Here is a 16,941-nt window from a genome sequence, read left to right on the forward strand (position 1 = left end):
ATGGCCGTCTTGAAACATCCATATCTGAACAAGAAAATTGTCTTTCTACCTTTCAACATCAACAATGAGATGGAAGGAAAGGATGTACACAGTCAAGAGTTTTGGCAGTGCCCACCATATATGAGTGGCTAATGATGCCTCATATTGAATGTGTTATCCATTTGAGTTCCATATCCATTTGTGGAACCCATTGTTATTTAGCATAGACAATGCACATTCTTGTCTGGAATCTCACTGTTGGTGATAAAAGCCACTTTCTTCATATACATCAATTTAATAATTTGAATACAAGACCAATATGTCGGTCCAAAAATTAAAAAGAAAGTCAGATCGAAAAGGAAAATGTACTTCAAAGAAGAAATATGAGGAATTTGCACTTTCCACTTCCTCATTCCTAATTTATTTCAATGATCGAATTCTTTTTGCTCAAATATATATATATATAAGGTTACTTTAAGTGCCCTTTTTTTCTTATACAATTCTACTTTAAGCAAATCTATATTTTCTTTTTTATATTTTTTTCTAGTAAAAGAAAAGTGGAATTTAAGAAGTGGAGAGACAGAAAAGAAATTTAAATTCAGCATCTCTAATCCCTAAAGTCTCAACTAGCAAATCTACTTAACCTTATTCTCCTAATATGCTTTGATCATTGAAGTTGAGATGTCAATACTACTAAAGAAAACCTGTGTGGTCATTAATGGAGATGCAAAAATAAAATCTCACATGCAAGTGGGAAATGGGAAAGAAAATGGGTATAGTGAGTGGCAAACATGAAATGAAAGTGGATCTGTCTCTCGCAACTTGAACGGTAGGAATATCTATTTACGCTTTTGCAACTTGAATAGTAGGAAGATCTATCTATTTCAATTTTCAACATGCATACAAATAATATTAAGAAAATTATCAGAATTTCTCGGCAAGGATATTTTTCTACGACCTGCAAAAATTAGCTGAACCGTTTGATAATTAAGGCATTGTGTCTAGTTAATTGTATTTACAAAAAAAAAAAAGAAGATGATATTGAAGCTCATTTTTCAGGAAAATTCCTTTCTCTAATTTTATTTAGAATGAGATAATGATAAAAAAAAACAGAAAAAAAGAATCATTCTGGGGTTGCTTATATTAATTGATCGCTTAAATAAATATCTGATTACTACTCCCTCCTTTTTTTTATAACTGACGTTTAAGAAATTTGCTCCAGTGTACTTTTATCTGTCGTTTTATTATCCCCATACAGTATTAATTATTTTTTTTCACAATTGTACCCTTTTATCTCTCTTTTCCAATATAGGGTTCTTAATTACTACTCCTAATAATTATTGCTTCTCTCTTTGTAACAACCCTAGTAATTGGACAATTAATGAGGGTACAAAAGGAAAGTAGTGTACAGATTTAAGCAATGAAAAACTTTTCTTAATTGATGTGCAAAACCTTAAACGTCAGTTATAAAAAAATGGAGGGAGTATTAAATAGTCTTGCATTTGCAAAGATTGGGAACATGATCTTGGTTTTGTCCAAATCAATCATTGGTGAATTCAATTTGTTCAATTTTCAAAGACAAGGGACTAAAGCCTGCTTGGCGTAAAACAAAAGGGACCCTCTTCGTCCAGAGCCTAAATATGGGGACCAAAATTGCAATTCGCCCTTTAGGTTGTTACGGATTGACAACCTTAGCCAAGCCTTGTTCAATAGTTTCCCATTTTTCCAATCAATTTCTAGTTATATCTCCTGGATTCTCTCTCCATGTTTAGAAAGGTTGAACAAACCTAAACTAGTATCAGCAGAAGAAGGACGAAGAAGAAGAAAACCTGTGAACTTGGTTGTTAAGCATTCGAGAGATACTGAAGGAAGGACAATGTACAAGAGTGGAAAATGCTAACACTGCTCCAATGGCGATGTTAAATTGAGTTTTGTACGTACTTGTTACAACTACTTTGAATATTGTAAACCATGAAGTAACTTTCCTCTTGTACCTTGAATAGATTGATGTATTTGGAGGGGGAAAATGGACAAGAAAGAAACGTAGAGAGGCATTTTCTCATTCTTCAATAAATCATGCGATGAGCAAATATCTCCCAGCTTCAGTGTTTGAATCTAAGTAGACCTAATCTGTACATATTCATATGTAAATGGTCACCAATCCATGAGCATAATTAATGTTTTCCCTGCTCCGGAGTTAGCATTATCAGCTGCAGCTCATCATCCTACAGAGGGTCCATTTGAGTTGCCAGATGGGGCTAACGAGCGATTATGTTGTTGTGCTGTGTTGGGACCGAAGCCGAAAACGTTCAACTGCTGCAATGCCACAAAACAACAGCATATGAGCCGTCACAGATATCCTGTTGATACGTGATACTGAGCATTGTAGCATTGCGCAATCCAAATGCTTCAGTTGACAAGCAAGAGTTAAAGAAAAATGTAATAAAACCTGTGATGCATTCTGCAGAGGGTGGAATGCCATGTAATTGGCATATTGCTCAGATAATTTGGAATTCTGCAACTGAGTATGATAATTCATGGGATTGAACATTGTGGTTTGGTGGCATAGTGCAGCTTGATTTGGTATTGTCGCTTGATCAAGCAGCGGCAGCCTTGGGAGATGCATCTGGCTGTGAATGGAAGGCATTGCCAGTGGGCCTATTCCCATCCCTAAGCGGGGCATGTAGTGCTGGACACCAGGAAACATCATTGGTGCCATTCCACTTCCCATCCACATCATCTGATCAAACCATGACCACAGAGTAGTAGCTTGAGTGTGCAGTGATTGACTATTAAATGTGCTTCTGCTATATATATGCTGCAATTTTGCATACCTGAAGTTGTAGCTGAAGGGATTTCATGTATTCTATAGCTTCATCTAGCATCGATGCTTTATCTGTCTGGAAAAGAAGAGGCAAATTGGAAGCATAAGAAATCTGTAGAAACTAAAATTAAGGGATGAAGTGCTCGACTGTGAGAGAAAATTCTCTCATCTTGTTTGGCACGCCTTACATTCATTGTTCAATGAAAAGAAAGTAGCTATTAGGACTAATTTTATTCTAGGATGTCATTACTGCACCACCTAGTTCAAACTTGATACAGATTTTGTGCCCTGTGCAGTTGTACTTCATAATGCACTTCTCAAGTTCACAGCTCAATTGTTAGTCGTAGCTTTTTTTCAAGATTAAAAGCTAGTTTCAGGTGCATCCCTTGGTATTTAGCATACTTTAAAATACAGATCGCAAAAGTTAAACTTCTTTTTTAGAAATAACTTCTCAATGCAATTTTAGAAAAGCCAAAGCATATCTTGTTTCTTCAGCCTAATTAATGCCCCATGAATCTTTGCCGATGAAACTATTAGAGGTAAGTTTAAGGTCGATAAGACGTAGTTAATCAAGCTGCCAGAAATTGCACGAATCAGCAGAAATCGTATAAAGTAGAAAGAAGAATCTTCAGACCTTGTTAGACTTAGGAAGCAGCTCCTGCAAAGCCCTCATCTTCTCATTGATCCTGTCTCTCCGTCTCTGAAGAAAAGATATTAACATTCTTTAAGTGTTTTCTAGAATACATTCAGGTCATTGCATATGCAGCAAAGCCATGGATTGGTGTAACCTACCCTCTCAGAGAGATTATGGACTTCAGCAGCACGGCTTTTGCGTGAACTCCCAGATTTTACTGCCGGTTTCTTTCTGGCAGCTGACTCCAATTCAGCAGCCTGGAGTATGAATGCAAGACGACTTGGTATTGATCTTTAACCATATAAAGAAGGCCTTTAGGCTGAAGAAATACAGTTAAAAAACTGACATAGCTTGCTTACCTTACTTTGGCACTCTGAATCTTCTGCATCTCTGCTTTTCCGCTTATGAGAATTGGTACCAGTTGATTGGTTACATGTTCTCCCAAAACTAGTCTCAGATCCATCAGAAGAAGATGATGTAATTGCTGTTTCCTCTGTCTGATCTGTTTGAAGTCTGTCACTTTGAGAGCTCATTTTCCCAACACGATGATCCTTGGCCATAGCTCCTGAAAAACCTCTATGATCAGCAATCCCACCACTCGAAACTCGGCTTGTATCAGTATCATTTACTACTAGATTGCTGCCGCAGTGGCTGGTGCCAACCGTCTTGGCGGAAGAATACTCTCTAACTTCACCTCCCAAAGTCCTAGTGCTAACTCCATCACTTGAGGATCTCAAATCTGCCTTGGCAGACAAAGGAGCATTAGCAGCTCTTGGTAAATGGGAATGATTGGGCTGAGCAGAATCAAAGTTGTGAAACCCTGGAGGCAATGAGTTGATGACATCAGAAGGTTTATCATTGGGTAACTGGACAGGATGGTTGTGGAGGTCTTGTGATATGCCAAATTTTTTAAACTTATCATCCTCATGTGGACCTTGCTCAACTGGATTGGAGATTGGAAATTCAGATAAGAAGTCAGAGGTGAATTCCTTGTCAAAGGGATCATCAATCCAAGAGACTGTCTCAGTATCTTGAATCAAACTAGTAACCTGATTTTGACAAGAGCCACCCCCTGTACTGCCTCTGCTCATTGATTGATCCTGGTTGTGTTTGTTAATCTGCCTAGATTGATTTTCTTGTTGATCAGCTGTCCCTGGTTTTGGATGGTGGTGATGATGAGATTGAGGGTGCAGCACAATTTGTCCATTTTCCCACAACAGCTCCACCAGCTCATTGTCCATTCTGTAGTATACTAAAGCACTGTTAGCAACTTCACAAATTCATGTCAGAGAAACAACTTTCCTGAATTAATCAGCTCCAAGCATGCAGAGTTTTGAAGAATTGATCAGTAATTACCCCAGGGGCTTATTCTTCAGAATGGGCTCTGGGAATTCAGCCCCAAAATTCCAATCCGGAAAGCAAGGATTCATGGCTTCAAATTACAGCTAATAAACAAGAAAGAGCAGGACAAATTGAAGTCAAGAAATGAATATAAAACAGCAGCTGAGGGTCAGACCACAATCAAGAAAACAATAATTAACTAGTACCACTACTACTATACTACTTAATCATTCCATTTAAGGAAATTAGAAATGATAGATGAGTTAGTAGTGCAGACTTGCCAAAAGAAGCAAGATTAACATCATTCAAAACATGCAACACAGCTAACTAGTGGTACCATATTGTGAAGGCATATATTATATGCTGGTGCCTGTGAAAGTCACACACACAGAGGGAGAGGAGAGAGAGAGATTAAGATAATGATTGATTACAAGTTTGTTGAATCAACAAATGATTAAAAAAGGAACAAACACACATAGAAAATTTGGCAAATCAAGTACTCAGATACCCTTTACTCAAGTACACTAGAAATAAATAGAAGAATAAGAAAGAAGCAAAAAAAAAGCCCACCTGGGGAAATGTTGTACAGCTACAAACTAATTGTTGTTTGTGATGCTTCACTTGTTCAGGAAAGGAAGAAGGGACATCATATTTCAATCAGAAAACAAATTATTCCTCCAGAATATCTCTATCAGAGCCAGCAGGAGGAAAGGGGGAAGAACCTGTCCCAGTCCTTAATGTAGTCCCACTCACTCTCTCAATGCCGTGTAATAGTACTTATCTCATAACAAATATTTCTCCTCTTTTTCGAATCCTCTGTCTCATTTCTTGTAACGTCGTACGTCGAAACGTATTTTAATTTACTTTATCATCGTCTACTCGCATAATTTTACTTGCGAAAGTTAACGCGTAAAATACTTTGAATATGCATGTCCACAATTAGAACAAGAAAACAGGAGAATAAAAATTGAAATCAGTAAGACAGGAAGTGGGATAGAAAATCCGAATTCTTTCCTTCGAGAAGAAGTCGATGATTGAGGGTAGACCCGACAAAATTCAACGGGGCTAGCATAGGATTGCTGGTTGGTGCTGCCTTTATGACGACGAGGGAGACATCAGCACTGCTTTACAAGTGGCATTCGGGTATTGGATTTGGCTGTGTCTAATGGGACCCTGAGGTGATAGCAACAATTAGCTGGCTGAGATCTACAACTTCTCCTCTCCTGCAGCCCCAGCAGATAAAAAGGTTCTGGGTATCTAATCTTGCAAATTTGTGTTGACACGTGTCTACTGGACCCTGCACCCAAATTTTTCTCTCTCTTTTTTTTTTTTTTTTAAGTACACTGACCCAATGCACACAAATAATAGGAACAAATACGGGTGACATTAGAATAGAGACACACACACATAAAAAGATGGTTATTTACAGTTTGCCCCCTGAACTTAGGGATATTAATAATTCAGCCCATAGATTGACTGGTCAGATGTCAAAGATAACATTTCCATTCAAAAGTTCACTAAAATGGTGTTTTTTTTTTTTTTGTCAGCAACGATATATTTGTATAACCTACTCTATCCTAATCTAAGGAGAGGGGGAGCCTAAGGAGGCTGTGATAGGGGCTAGTGGATATACAGACCCAACTAGACCAAGAGAGTGCTATGGCACAACCCATAGATTTTTTTCGCTGCTGGTGAGGTTTGAACTCTCACCAACAGTCCAAAGAGGGACTTCCCTCCCTGGTGGCCACTGAGCCATTGGCCCAGTGGTTACTAAAATGGTGTTCTTGCACATGGATAATTTGTTCTATGGACCATTTGGGGTGGGAAGGTGGCGTGCAAAACTAGAAAAATTTGCTTTTATTTGAAAGTGAAAATTTGTACTTGTGAACGTGATATCGTTGATTATGTGAAAATCGAAGGGAAAGGACTGAGCAATGAATTAACCATGACATGCTTCGAGAAGAAATTGCCAATGGAAAATATGAGAAAGTGTCTCCCACTCTTCAAAAACTCATAGTTTTGGACTGTTGTGCAAAATTTCGTTTGATTAGCCTTCAAGTAGTGAAGCATTAAGAGGATTTGATGAAGTCACAACAATTTTATATCTATTGCACACATATGCTATTATGGTCGTAGCAAGTAAATTGTTGCGAGTTTGTCTTGTGGGTGCACTTAGGATACTCATAAATGTTTTTAAACTCGAACTGGGAGCGATCAAAAGAGCTTTCCATTTGTAGTTCAATTGATTTGACTTCAACCTCATTTGTAGTGAAATTCAGTTGATCCTCTCGATTTTTACCGGTCCATTCAATTTTGATCGAATTTAATCGATTTAATTGAATTTTTAGATTAAATATTGAACCGAACTAGAGGAGTGGCCAGTTTGTGGTTCAACCAGTCAAACTGACTGGCCCGGTCCCATTTTCAAACACCACCGTAATCAGAGGTCCAAAAGTGAATCTTTGGACAAGTAAAATTAAATTGAAAAAATGACTCAAATTAGAAGGTTGTTGAATATATTATGGTAGCGATAAATTACGTAGAGCGGGTACCCTCATCGTGTCCGTTGAAAATTTTTTAACTTTTGTTTTTACATGGTTGGAAACTAGCCGTTGTTTGCTTATATTTGGAGAACTCTTTCAATTCTTTTGTTTTATTTTTATTTTTTCTAGTAGAAAATGGGTGAGATTTAAGAAGCAGAAAAGAAATAAAAGGGTTATGAACCCAAGACCTTATCGGTAGGCTTGCCAATGGGATCGGACCAATCTAAACTCGACTCATCTGGTTTGAGATAAAGTTCGATGAGACTAACATTTCATTGAATCTAAATATATAATATATTGATATATACAAAAAATATTAAATATACAAAATTATGTCAAAAGATTCAGAAGGACAAATTATAGTACAAGCAAGATGTATTGACTGTTGATCATTATGAATTTCGCATTTATCAACTCAAAGCTTATAACTTGATATCCGAAAGTGACACTTACCATATGAGCCAAGGATGGTCTCGTTAAAGTCCGACTCAAATGGTCCGATTAATAAGCCTACTTTCTAGGGGCATCAATCTTAGCCACTAGACCACTTTCAATTCTCTTCAAGTAATGTGTTTGGAATGCATTTTCTAGGATTTTTTGTAGAAAAATTACTGTAGTGATTTGATGTATGTGAGAAAAAAAGGTAATAGGTAAATGTGATCACGAAAAACGACACAATTTTCCGGCGAAAAATGGCTATCCAAACAAGGCCGATAATCTTCAATTTGTTTCTAGTTGAACTTTGTCGGCTATTACCAATGCCAAAATGGGTATAATCACCAGTTTATTGTGTTTAAGTAGTGGTTATGAAACTAAATGAAGAAAAATGTGCAGGAAGAAAAGGCTGAGTAGAAATGTTTATTATAATATTACATCAACCATGTAGCAGCTTAGCTTCACAAAAATAATTTATCCAATAATCTCTTTTTTGGGATGGGAGCAAAAGGCAACTCATAGATTGCATTCCTTAGAGAACAAAACCATGCGAAGAAAAACTTGGTAGATCATTGCATTTGGAAAACTCTGGTATAATGACTGTTAATATATTTACTTACATGTAACATTCAAATATATTGTTACATCCTTTTAATAAATTAAAAGGTTAATATTACATCTATTTACTATTAATTATCATCATCGTCATATCTATTCGAGTAATTAAAAGTAATTTAGTTGTATCATATATTCATACAATATTAGCCAAGAAAAAATGTATGCAGTGCAAGACAAATAATATGCAAATTTTAAGCATAACCATTCTTCAAGCAAAATATATACAAATAATGCTGGCAACGCTCATAACTTCTCTACTGGGAAACTTACAACGGGTCGTATTTTCGACGCCAATGATCGGAGCTCATCGATCTCCTCGTTGCCAAGCCTCCAACCAAGTGCACCCGCGAACTCCTTGGCTTGTTCTGCATTTTTAGCCCCTGGGATGGGAACAACATTCCCTTGGGCGATCAACCAGTTCAGGACAACCTTTCCCAGAAAATAAAGGGGCATTATTCTCATACCACAACTATTAGGCAAAGAAATTAGCCTACCAAAGACTTGTTTCTTGTTTTGCTTATAGGCGCAAAACTTAAGTTCAATGTATTGGAAAATGAAAGAGAAAAATGTTACCAAAATAATAATTGTTAAACTGCTTCAAGAATGCAATATGACGATTTTACAAGTAGAATTCAGTACTTGTAGAACCCCAAGATTGACTGACCCGGAAATTGTAAGAGTGGGAAGATCAACTTTACAAACTCAAACTTAGATGGAGAGGCTCAAGTATCCACATAAAAATATTTGTGGGAGAAAAGGAATTAAATCAACAATGTATTGTTAATCACAGTAACAAGAAAGCTCTCAACTCTTCACTCTTTTCAACTAAATATATATGATGACAAGACACCTACTTATAGTCTGAGTTGGCATATAAGAAGTAACAACCTGCAAGAAATTGCCTAATATAAGGAACCTACCAAAAACATGACCTAAAAACTACTAAACAATAACATAAAAAACTTCTCAGATTTTAGGCTTGATTTAATATGCCAACAGATTGAAAGCATGTGAACGTTATTTCTTATGCATATAAGTGGAGCATTTAGCTTATACAACCTCCAATGATATAGAAAAACCCCTGCTTTTGGTCGTTAGTTTTTTCTTGAGAGTTATTTATTCACAAGAAGGTTAATTCAAAAGTGATTAGACAATTAACTCAAAAGATTGTGATAATAATTTTCAGCGGACTAAGAGAGAGGAAAGAATACAAATATAAGCAGTAGATCGTGACAAATAAATAGTAAATCGTGACAAATTTCTAAAAAATAAAACCTGAGTTGGTGTTTTATCATATGCCTCTCCTATCTCCTGTATTCTGTTTATCAGAGGTTGCAGCTGCAGCAACACAGAAATACTTCAATATTTGAGCAGAATTTTGAACTAGTTTTCATATGTAAAATATCTTACCTCGATCAAGAACTCAGAAGTATAAATCCGTCCTCGAGGGCCAGAAGGAGGGTTTTCTGGGGTATACTTCCCTGTTAGGGCACCTGCAAAATATAGAAAACCAATATACTAAAATTTGAGAACATAAAACACTGTTGTCCTTAAGATGAAAGTTTCAACTAATGAATTTGAATCTGGGATAGTAAGAACTTGACTGTTAACTAATGCATTTCTGTTTAAGAATTCTCAGTGGAGTAGTGTATTTATTGCCACTAATTCCATGAGAGTTACGAGAATAAGACAATCTGTTTTCTCAGATGCCTATCTTCTTCCAGTCATTGGGAGAAAATCATGTCAAAGTATAGTTTAAATATGATCATTACTTGATCATTACCAAGAAAACTAGTTTTAATTGAAGTAAACTACTTAATTTAGATGTGTGACCATAAATAAAATAAAATAAAATAAAGCACGGATTTTGACCTAAATATTAATTTTAAATAGGTTTTCTTGTTACTTGCACTTATAACTGATTGTATCATAGTTGTCATACACCTTGAATATTTTAAACTTTAGGATAATGAATAATGAAAAAGGAAAAGGAGGAGGTTATTTGGTATTGCACATGATTGGAAGGTGAGGACACTTGAAGAAAATCTATATTACTATCAGTCGACAACCTACATTTCAGACAAATTTCAGTTATTAGTGTCTATGTTCTAGCATATTTTAACGTCAAGTGGATAATTGCATAATATGATATCAGGCTTGAGGAGGAAGGCATGAATCTCTACCTAAATATAAGATAAGATTAAATAGATCAAATATGTCACCTAGTTACTAGCATATGGTAGTTGTCATACACTTTTGTTGAATATTTTCAACTTTAGATTAATGAAAAGGGGAGGAGAGGCCGGTTGGTGTTGCTGATGATTGGGAGGAGGGGACAACTGGAAAAAAAAAAATCAAAAACTCACAATGTGGAGGTAAATTTATTTTTCTTATGTGGATTATATGTGTCTTTTTTTTTCTAAAAATGTAATATTATAATTCAATTACGTGGGATTAGGATATCACTTTTGATGGAGGTAAATTTTTCTTGTGATATTATCACTCGGTGGCTTGTGAAATTGACTTTAGGTGATAAGGGAGGAAAGTGATACTTTTAGAAGTTCAAGTGCACTAATGATATTATCAAAAACCTCAGAGGAGGTTTCTCAATTAATCCCTACTTTTTAATGTGAATAATGTAGTTATGTCCTGCTTTTAAGCAAAGACAAGAAAAAAATTGTACTAATATTGATTTTTCCCACACTAAAATTTATTCCTGACTATGCCACTGACTTGATGAGCAAATCCACCAGTGCGTTTTAGTTTTACTGTCCGAACAATCTTGTGGGGAGTATGTGAAATTTTTATGACATCTGTTATTCAACTACATAGTTGAGCAATAAGTTACCATGCCAAGAACATTTAAGTTCACTAGTCAAACTTGCACACCAGACACCACAAAATAAAAGAAGTAAGACTTAACCTTGAGCAATGGGTGAATATGCAATGAGAGTGACACCAAGTTCATCACAGGCTGCCTTTACACCATTTTCCTCTGGAGCCCTATATATGAGACTGTAATTGACCTGGTTGGAGGCCAGTGGGATGCCTCTCTTTTTAAGTTGCTCATATGCATCACGAAGTCGTTTCTCTGAAATGACAATCATGTCATCAAGCATAAGCTTGAGCATCCAATTCTACTCTTAACAGATCAGAAATCCTGTTTCCCCATTCCCCAATTTGTACAGGATGCACATATAAGGGAACTCTTTGAGAGTATAAAAGAGGTGATGAGTAGAGTAAATACAGAGATTCATGAGCTTGATTATAAGCAGACAGAAAGGAATCACATACCAGTATAATTAGATACTCCAACAGCCTTCACAAGGCCTTGCTCCACAGCATCTCCAAGGCCGTCAATGTATCCTGAAAATCGATCTCCTGTCAGTGAATACTATTCTGAATTTTACCATCACTCATCTTTCATAGGTCAAGCTGCTTGGTAACTGAAAGAATTGCTTAACGAAAATGAACCTTTACCTTCATTTCCCCATATGCCAGGCCTGAAATGTTATTCAAAGTATTTCTATCAGCAAGTGGTTGTTAGAAATAATGTGAAATAAACTAAAAAAAAAATCAACTTATCACATGTTCTGAGACACAAAATTGGGATATTTGTTAAACTCAGTCACCTATAATTCTTCCTGACCCTATGGTGTCATAGAATGTCATTTAGTTTTGCAGATTAGTTTTGCAGTTCTTAAGCAGAATGATAGAGAGATTATAAAAATGGAGCTAGGGAATCAGACCAATGTAGCTGATAAAGGTCAACTGATGACAGTCCGAGACGGCAGAGGGAATCTTTAAGAGCAGTGAGGACACTTTGACGACCAAACCTCCATGGTAGTGCTGCAAATTTGGTCGCAACTGCAACTTCCACCTGTGGATTCCTTTCTTTCCTTTCCTTGATAAACCTTAATCATAATGGCAAACGTAGGTTGAAAAAACAGAAAAGAAGGTTGCTGATAGTGTATTTCCTTGAGGGACTAACTAGCACCAAAAAGAACTCGTTACTAACCTTCCTAGCAGTGTTTCAGAATTTACTGCACCAAAAGTCACCTGCAGGTATGAGAAGTGATGGATTTTAGATACAAAAGTCTTCTTTGAAATTTGATAGAACATCAGTGACAGAAGAAGTCAGACCCAATTCCCACCCTTGAGCCATAAACTTCAGCAGTGTCAAAGAATGTAATACCACAATCTATACTCGCATCAAAAGCTCCCTTAGCAGCCTTCATCTTCCTATCTGTCACCAGAAAGCAAAATATTGCAAAGTTATTAAGTCCAATTACAAGGTCAGATAAGAAAATGCTCAGTATCGATCATCTGCATTGTTAGCAAAAAGGACTGTCTAATAGCTAAAAGCCTTAGCTACGGGCTAAGAGTTCCAGTGCATCCTCGCTTACTGACAATATCATCTCAAATTGTTGTTTGGCAAAACCAGTTTCATGTATCAGAAAATGTTCAAGTATATTAGAAATTAGACTTGATATAGACAAGTCTTGGACCCTAAATTCCTTAAGCTTCTCTAGTGGCATTTAGCTTAACTTTTTAGTTGTGGTGTAAAACTCTGGTTTTGCACTTGAGCAGAGGAAAAACACTACGAAGGCCTCCACCAAAGCACACCAAATAGCAGAGTTGATGCAGAAAGAAAAAGTCCAAGGTTTTCACTTTTCACCTCCCTAGATGCAAAATCAATGGACGAGTCTTGGACCCTAAATTCCTTAAGCTTCTCTAGTGGCATTTAGCTTAACTTTTTAGTTGTGGTGTAAAACTCTGGTTTTGCACTTGAGCAGAGGAAAAACACTACGAAGGCCTCCACCAAAGCACACCAAATAGCAGAGTTGATGCAGAAAGAAAAAGTCCAAGGTTTTCACTTTTCACCTCCCTAGATGCAAAATCACCGTCTAGAGTATGCTGGCACATAAAGTTGAATGGAATCAGCACATAATTAAGAAATATGGTACCATCTCAAGAAAAGAAAAAACACCAGAAATGAATAAGAATTAGTGCTAACATTGAAATACTAACTGGAATGTGTTCGTGTGCCTAGTCAATTCCATTGAAACAAAGTTGCCCTAGTCAATATACGCATTAGAAGCTGGATGAAAATTAACCTTACTTTTTCAATTTCCAATCATTGTAAAGGGGAAAAAGATAAAAAATCATAGTACGACATCATATTACTGTTCATTAGCCTTCTTTCTCACAATAAACCTGCCCAACTACTGAGAACCCAACAAATTCATCCTACTGCTGGATAAACTGAAATCGTACCAATAGCAAAATACTCTTGAGCATGTAGTAATTGAACAAATTTCCATGTAGGTTGTTCAAAAAACCATCTGATTCAGGAAATGAAAACATACCATCCCATTCAAAGTTGTTCCAGTAGCTGGTGTCACCCCAGGACCAAGCCCCAATCCCAAGCCTAGTAACCTTCAAATCTGAACCACCCAACTTCACCTTATCTTCCTCACCAACAGTTTTAACAGCAGTTGCATCCTCAGAAGCTACGGTTCTCACTCTCAGTGCTTTCCTCTGACTCAGACCACAGAACAAGTATGCACTGCTACTGATGAAATGCAGAGCCATACTCAAATCTGTAAGTGGGAAATGTCGAGATGGGATGGCTTCACAGTATTCTGAGTAGGACGTTTTGTTCTTGAATTTTCTCTAAATTGATTATGAGTGAGCCACGCAAAACTGAAGTGCTGAGTTTGGTTTGTTTTGACTTTTGTTCATTTTTGTACGCACACAGAAAAAGATAGCGATAAAATAAAACTCAGTCATAAGTCTTGCCAAAATGTGAGGGGACATGGTCTTCAATTTGTACACGTCTAGTATATTTGGGACATGGATTTTTAAAATTTTTCCAAGGAACGGCTCTCTAATATTTATTACTCAAACCGTTTTAGTTTAAAAAAATAAAAAGGACAAATTACACTTTATCCTCTATAGATTAGCATTTTATTACATAACCCCCTTATTATTTCAAAAACTATACATAACCCTTTCATGGTTTGGATTAAAGTGTCAAAGTGACGGAAATAATCCTTCGTAACGGAGTCACCTAAAATGTTAAAAATATCTTTATATAAAGCTGAAAATTATTTATTAACCAAGGGAGGTTATGCGTATATTTTAAAAATCATAAAGGAGTTATATGATAAAACATTAAACCATAAGAGGGCTATATGGTAAAACATTAAACCAGACAGGATTAGTGTATTATGTATGTATAAGGATAATTTTGACATTTTTGAAAGTTCCATTACGAATGATCATTTCCGTCACTCTTACACTTTAATCCAAATCATGAAGAAGTTACATATAGCTTTTCAACCATATAGGGATTATGTAAAAAAATACTAAACTACAGGGAGATAAAGTGTAATTTACTCAAATAAAAAATAAAATACAAAACAAAGATTAGAAAGGCCCCAAATTCAAGCTTGAATATTTTTTTTCTCAAGCTTTGCCAAGGGCAAGGTAATTAAAGTAAGAATGGCAACGAGTGGGTTTATGACTCGTCTCGTCTTCCGAAAGCTACTCTTTCCCATACCCCACCACCCCACTCCCTGTAGGAGCCTTCGTTACGTCTGGCTATCTTTTTTATTTTTTATTTGACTTTAGTTTTTATATATTTACAAAACTAATAATGAATTTATTAGCCAAAATTTTAATTTGAAATAAAGTTTAAAAATTATTTTGATCCTGCGAATTTGTTTCTCTATATTTGATTTTACCTGAAATCTTAATCCATTATCATTGTTTTTTTTTTAAATATAAACAACATGCCGTACTTCTAAAAAAAATGTAAACGAACATATAACAAAATTATTATTTAACCACAAAAAATTAATAACAAAGATTATATTATTTTATCACAAAGAGAATATCAAATTATTTCTTTCATATCACATATGTATATAATTATATTACATATTTTTCATATTTCATGTCCATAATTTTGAATTATAGGTAGGGGAGATGGGGGAGAAAAACTCTCCCATCCTGCATTTTCTCCCACTTGTTTATTTCCATAAGCGGGCACCCACCCCTATTGCTATCTCCAAATTAAAGCATTCTAGCAAATGTTGATTTGAATTAGAAAGGTATATATTTTGACTTAAAAAGTGTTAATTACACTTTATCCCACTGAATTTGGCCCCTAGTGACACTTTACCCCCCTAAACTCCAAATATATCACGTTATCCCTTATGGTCAACTTTCTGATAGGGTTAAGACGAGTTATATTTTGCATGACCAAAAGATCCCTGACTAGTTTTTGAACACATAAAATAATTAGTAAAATCTTTTGGACTCTCTTGTGTTTTAAGTGTTAGGTGTTTTGAGTCTAGGAACACTTTCCTAAGGTATTTTTGTATTCTTTTCTTTATAGTAAAATATTGTTCCTCCTCCGTCCGTAAGCGTGGGTCAATTTGACCGAACCACGTAAATTCATATGTTCCTGTTTTATTTAATTTTGCTTTGTTATTTATTTTTTGGGATTGTCAAAAATCCTTTCGTCAATTTCCTAGGGTTAGACCTAACAGGAAGTCTTGAGAAATGGTTGTATTCCTATAACTATTTTCTCAAAGTCAAGCAGAGATTAGATAGACGTGTTGATTGGTGTGGCATGTGCATTGCAATATCTGCACTACGGTTTTTCGACACCAGTGGTTCATTGTGATTTGAAGACCCAGTAATGTGCTCCTAGATCAAGATATGGTTGCCCATGTGAGTGATTTTGGTGTTGCAAAGTTGCTGGGGCATGAGGACAGCATTACGTACACCAAAACATTAGCCACACTTGGCTATCTTGCTCCAGGTAAAGCTTCTTCTTGGTATAGCTACCCTACCTTTTTGCCTTGTAGTTAATCTTGGAAATCCCAATTCCAAATCTTTGGATTACCTTTCTTTTTTGCTTGTAGAGTATGGACTGGAAGGACAAGCATCAACAAGATGCGATGTTTATAGTTTTGGAATCATGATTATGGAAGTCTTTACAAGAAAAAGTCCCAATGACAAAATGTTTGGCGAAAATTTGAGCCTGAAGAGTTGGGTGAGTGATTCTATGCCAGATGGACTGGTTCGAGTTGTTGATGCTAATCTGCTGAGACCCAATCATGAATACTTCGATGGAAAGTTGGACTGCATTCCATCAATCATGAAAGTGGCTTTGAATTGCACAAGGGAAAATGCCGGTTTTCATCCCTAAACTTTGGGGTAAGGACACATTTCGTCCCTCAACTTTTGGGCTCAACACATTTGATGTTTGAATTAATAATTTTTGACCAATGTTATCCTTAAACGGCTATTTTGCCAATTTTTAAACGGACCGGTAAGTATTCTTTTTTTCTTTGTCTGAACAAAAACAAAATCAGGTAAGTATCCAACTGTCTCCACTTTCCCTTGTACGAAACCAACTTGAACTTGATTTGCTCTCTTCTAACCCTTTTCTTTCACTTCGGCAACAACCAAATCGCATTCCTCCAAGACTAAGCTTTGTTTGCAAATTTCTCCTAGAGTAAACCCCCTCTTCCAAATCAAATTCTATCAAC

The 16,941-nt window shown here is 36.1% G+C and overlaps 2 protein-coding genes across 5 annotated transcripts; both read right to left on the bottom strand.

Moving 5' to 3' along the window:
* Positions 1 to 1,858: 1,858 nt before the first annotated feature.
* LOC113770861 (transcription factor PHYTOCHROME INTERACTING FACTOR-LIKE 13-like) lies at positions 1,859 to 5,732 on the bottom strand. Of its 4 annotated transcripts, none has more exons than XM_027315471.1 (8): positions 5,349 to 5,732; positions 4,794 to 4,882; positions 3,797 to 4,679; positions 3,596 to 3,694; positions 3,438 to 3,503; positions 2,814 to 2,879; positions 2,429 to 2,719; positions 1,859 to 2,292 (listed from the first exon to the last, which is right to left on the bottom strand). In XM_027315471.1, the coding sequence occupies exons 2-8, from the start codon at positions 4,865 to 4,867 to the stop codon at positions 2,200 to 2,202; spliced, it is 1,572 nt and encodes a 523-aa protein (XP_027171272.1). In that variant the 5' UTR covers positions 4,868 to 4,882; positions 5,349 to 5,732; the 3' UTR covers positions 1,859 to 2,199. The 4 variants fall into 4 exon arrangements, with proteins under 4 accessions (XP_027171272.1, XP_027171270.1, XP_027171273.1 ...); XM_027315469.1 differs by having other exon boundaries at positions 1,859 to 2,295; positions 5,349 to 5,728; XM_027315472.1 differs by lacking the exon at positions 4,794 to 4,882 and having other exon boundaries at positions 1,859 to 2,295; positions 5,349 to 5,727.
* A 2,747-nt stretch (positions 5,733 to 8,479) lies between these two features.
* Positions 8,480 to 14,114, bottom strand: LOC113770388 (uncharacterized oxidoreductase At1g06690, chloroplastic-like). The gene is made up of 10 exons (XM_027314825.1): positions 13,744 to 14,114; positions 12,529 to 12,620; positions 12,393 to 12,433; positions 12,124 to 12,288; positions 11,855 to 11,877; positions 11,669 to 11,740; positions 11,298 to 11,465; positions 9,785 to 9,867; positions 9,650 to 9,712; positions 8,480 to 8,803 (listed from the first exon to the last, which is right to left on the bottom strand). Exons 1-10 carry the CDS (start codon positions 13,967 to 13,969, stop codon positions 8,618 to 8,620), a joined length of 1,119 nt encoding a protein of 372 aa, XP_027170626.1. The 5' UTR covers positions 13,970 to 14,114; the 3' UTR covers positions 8,480 to 8,617.
* Between the last annotated feature and the right edge of the window lie 2,827 nt (positions 14,115 to 16,941).

This window comes from Coffea eugenioides, chromosome 5 (genome assembly GCF_003713205.1).
Source record: "Coffea eugenioides isolate CCC68of chromosome 5, Ceug_1.0, whole genome shotgun sequence".
NCBI lineage: Eukaryota > Viridiplantae > Streptophyta > Magnoliopsida > Gentianales > Rubiaceae > Coffea > Coffea eugenioides.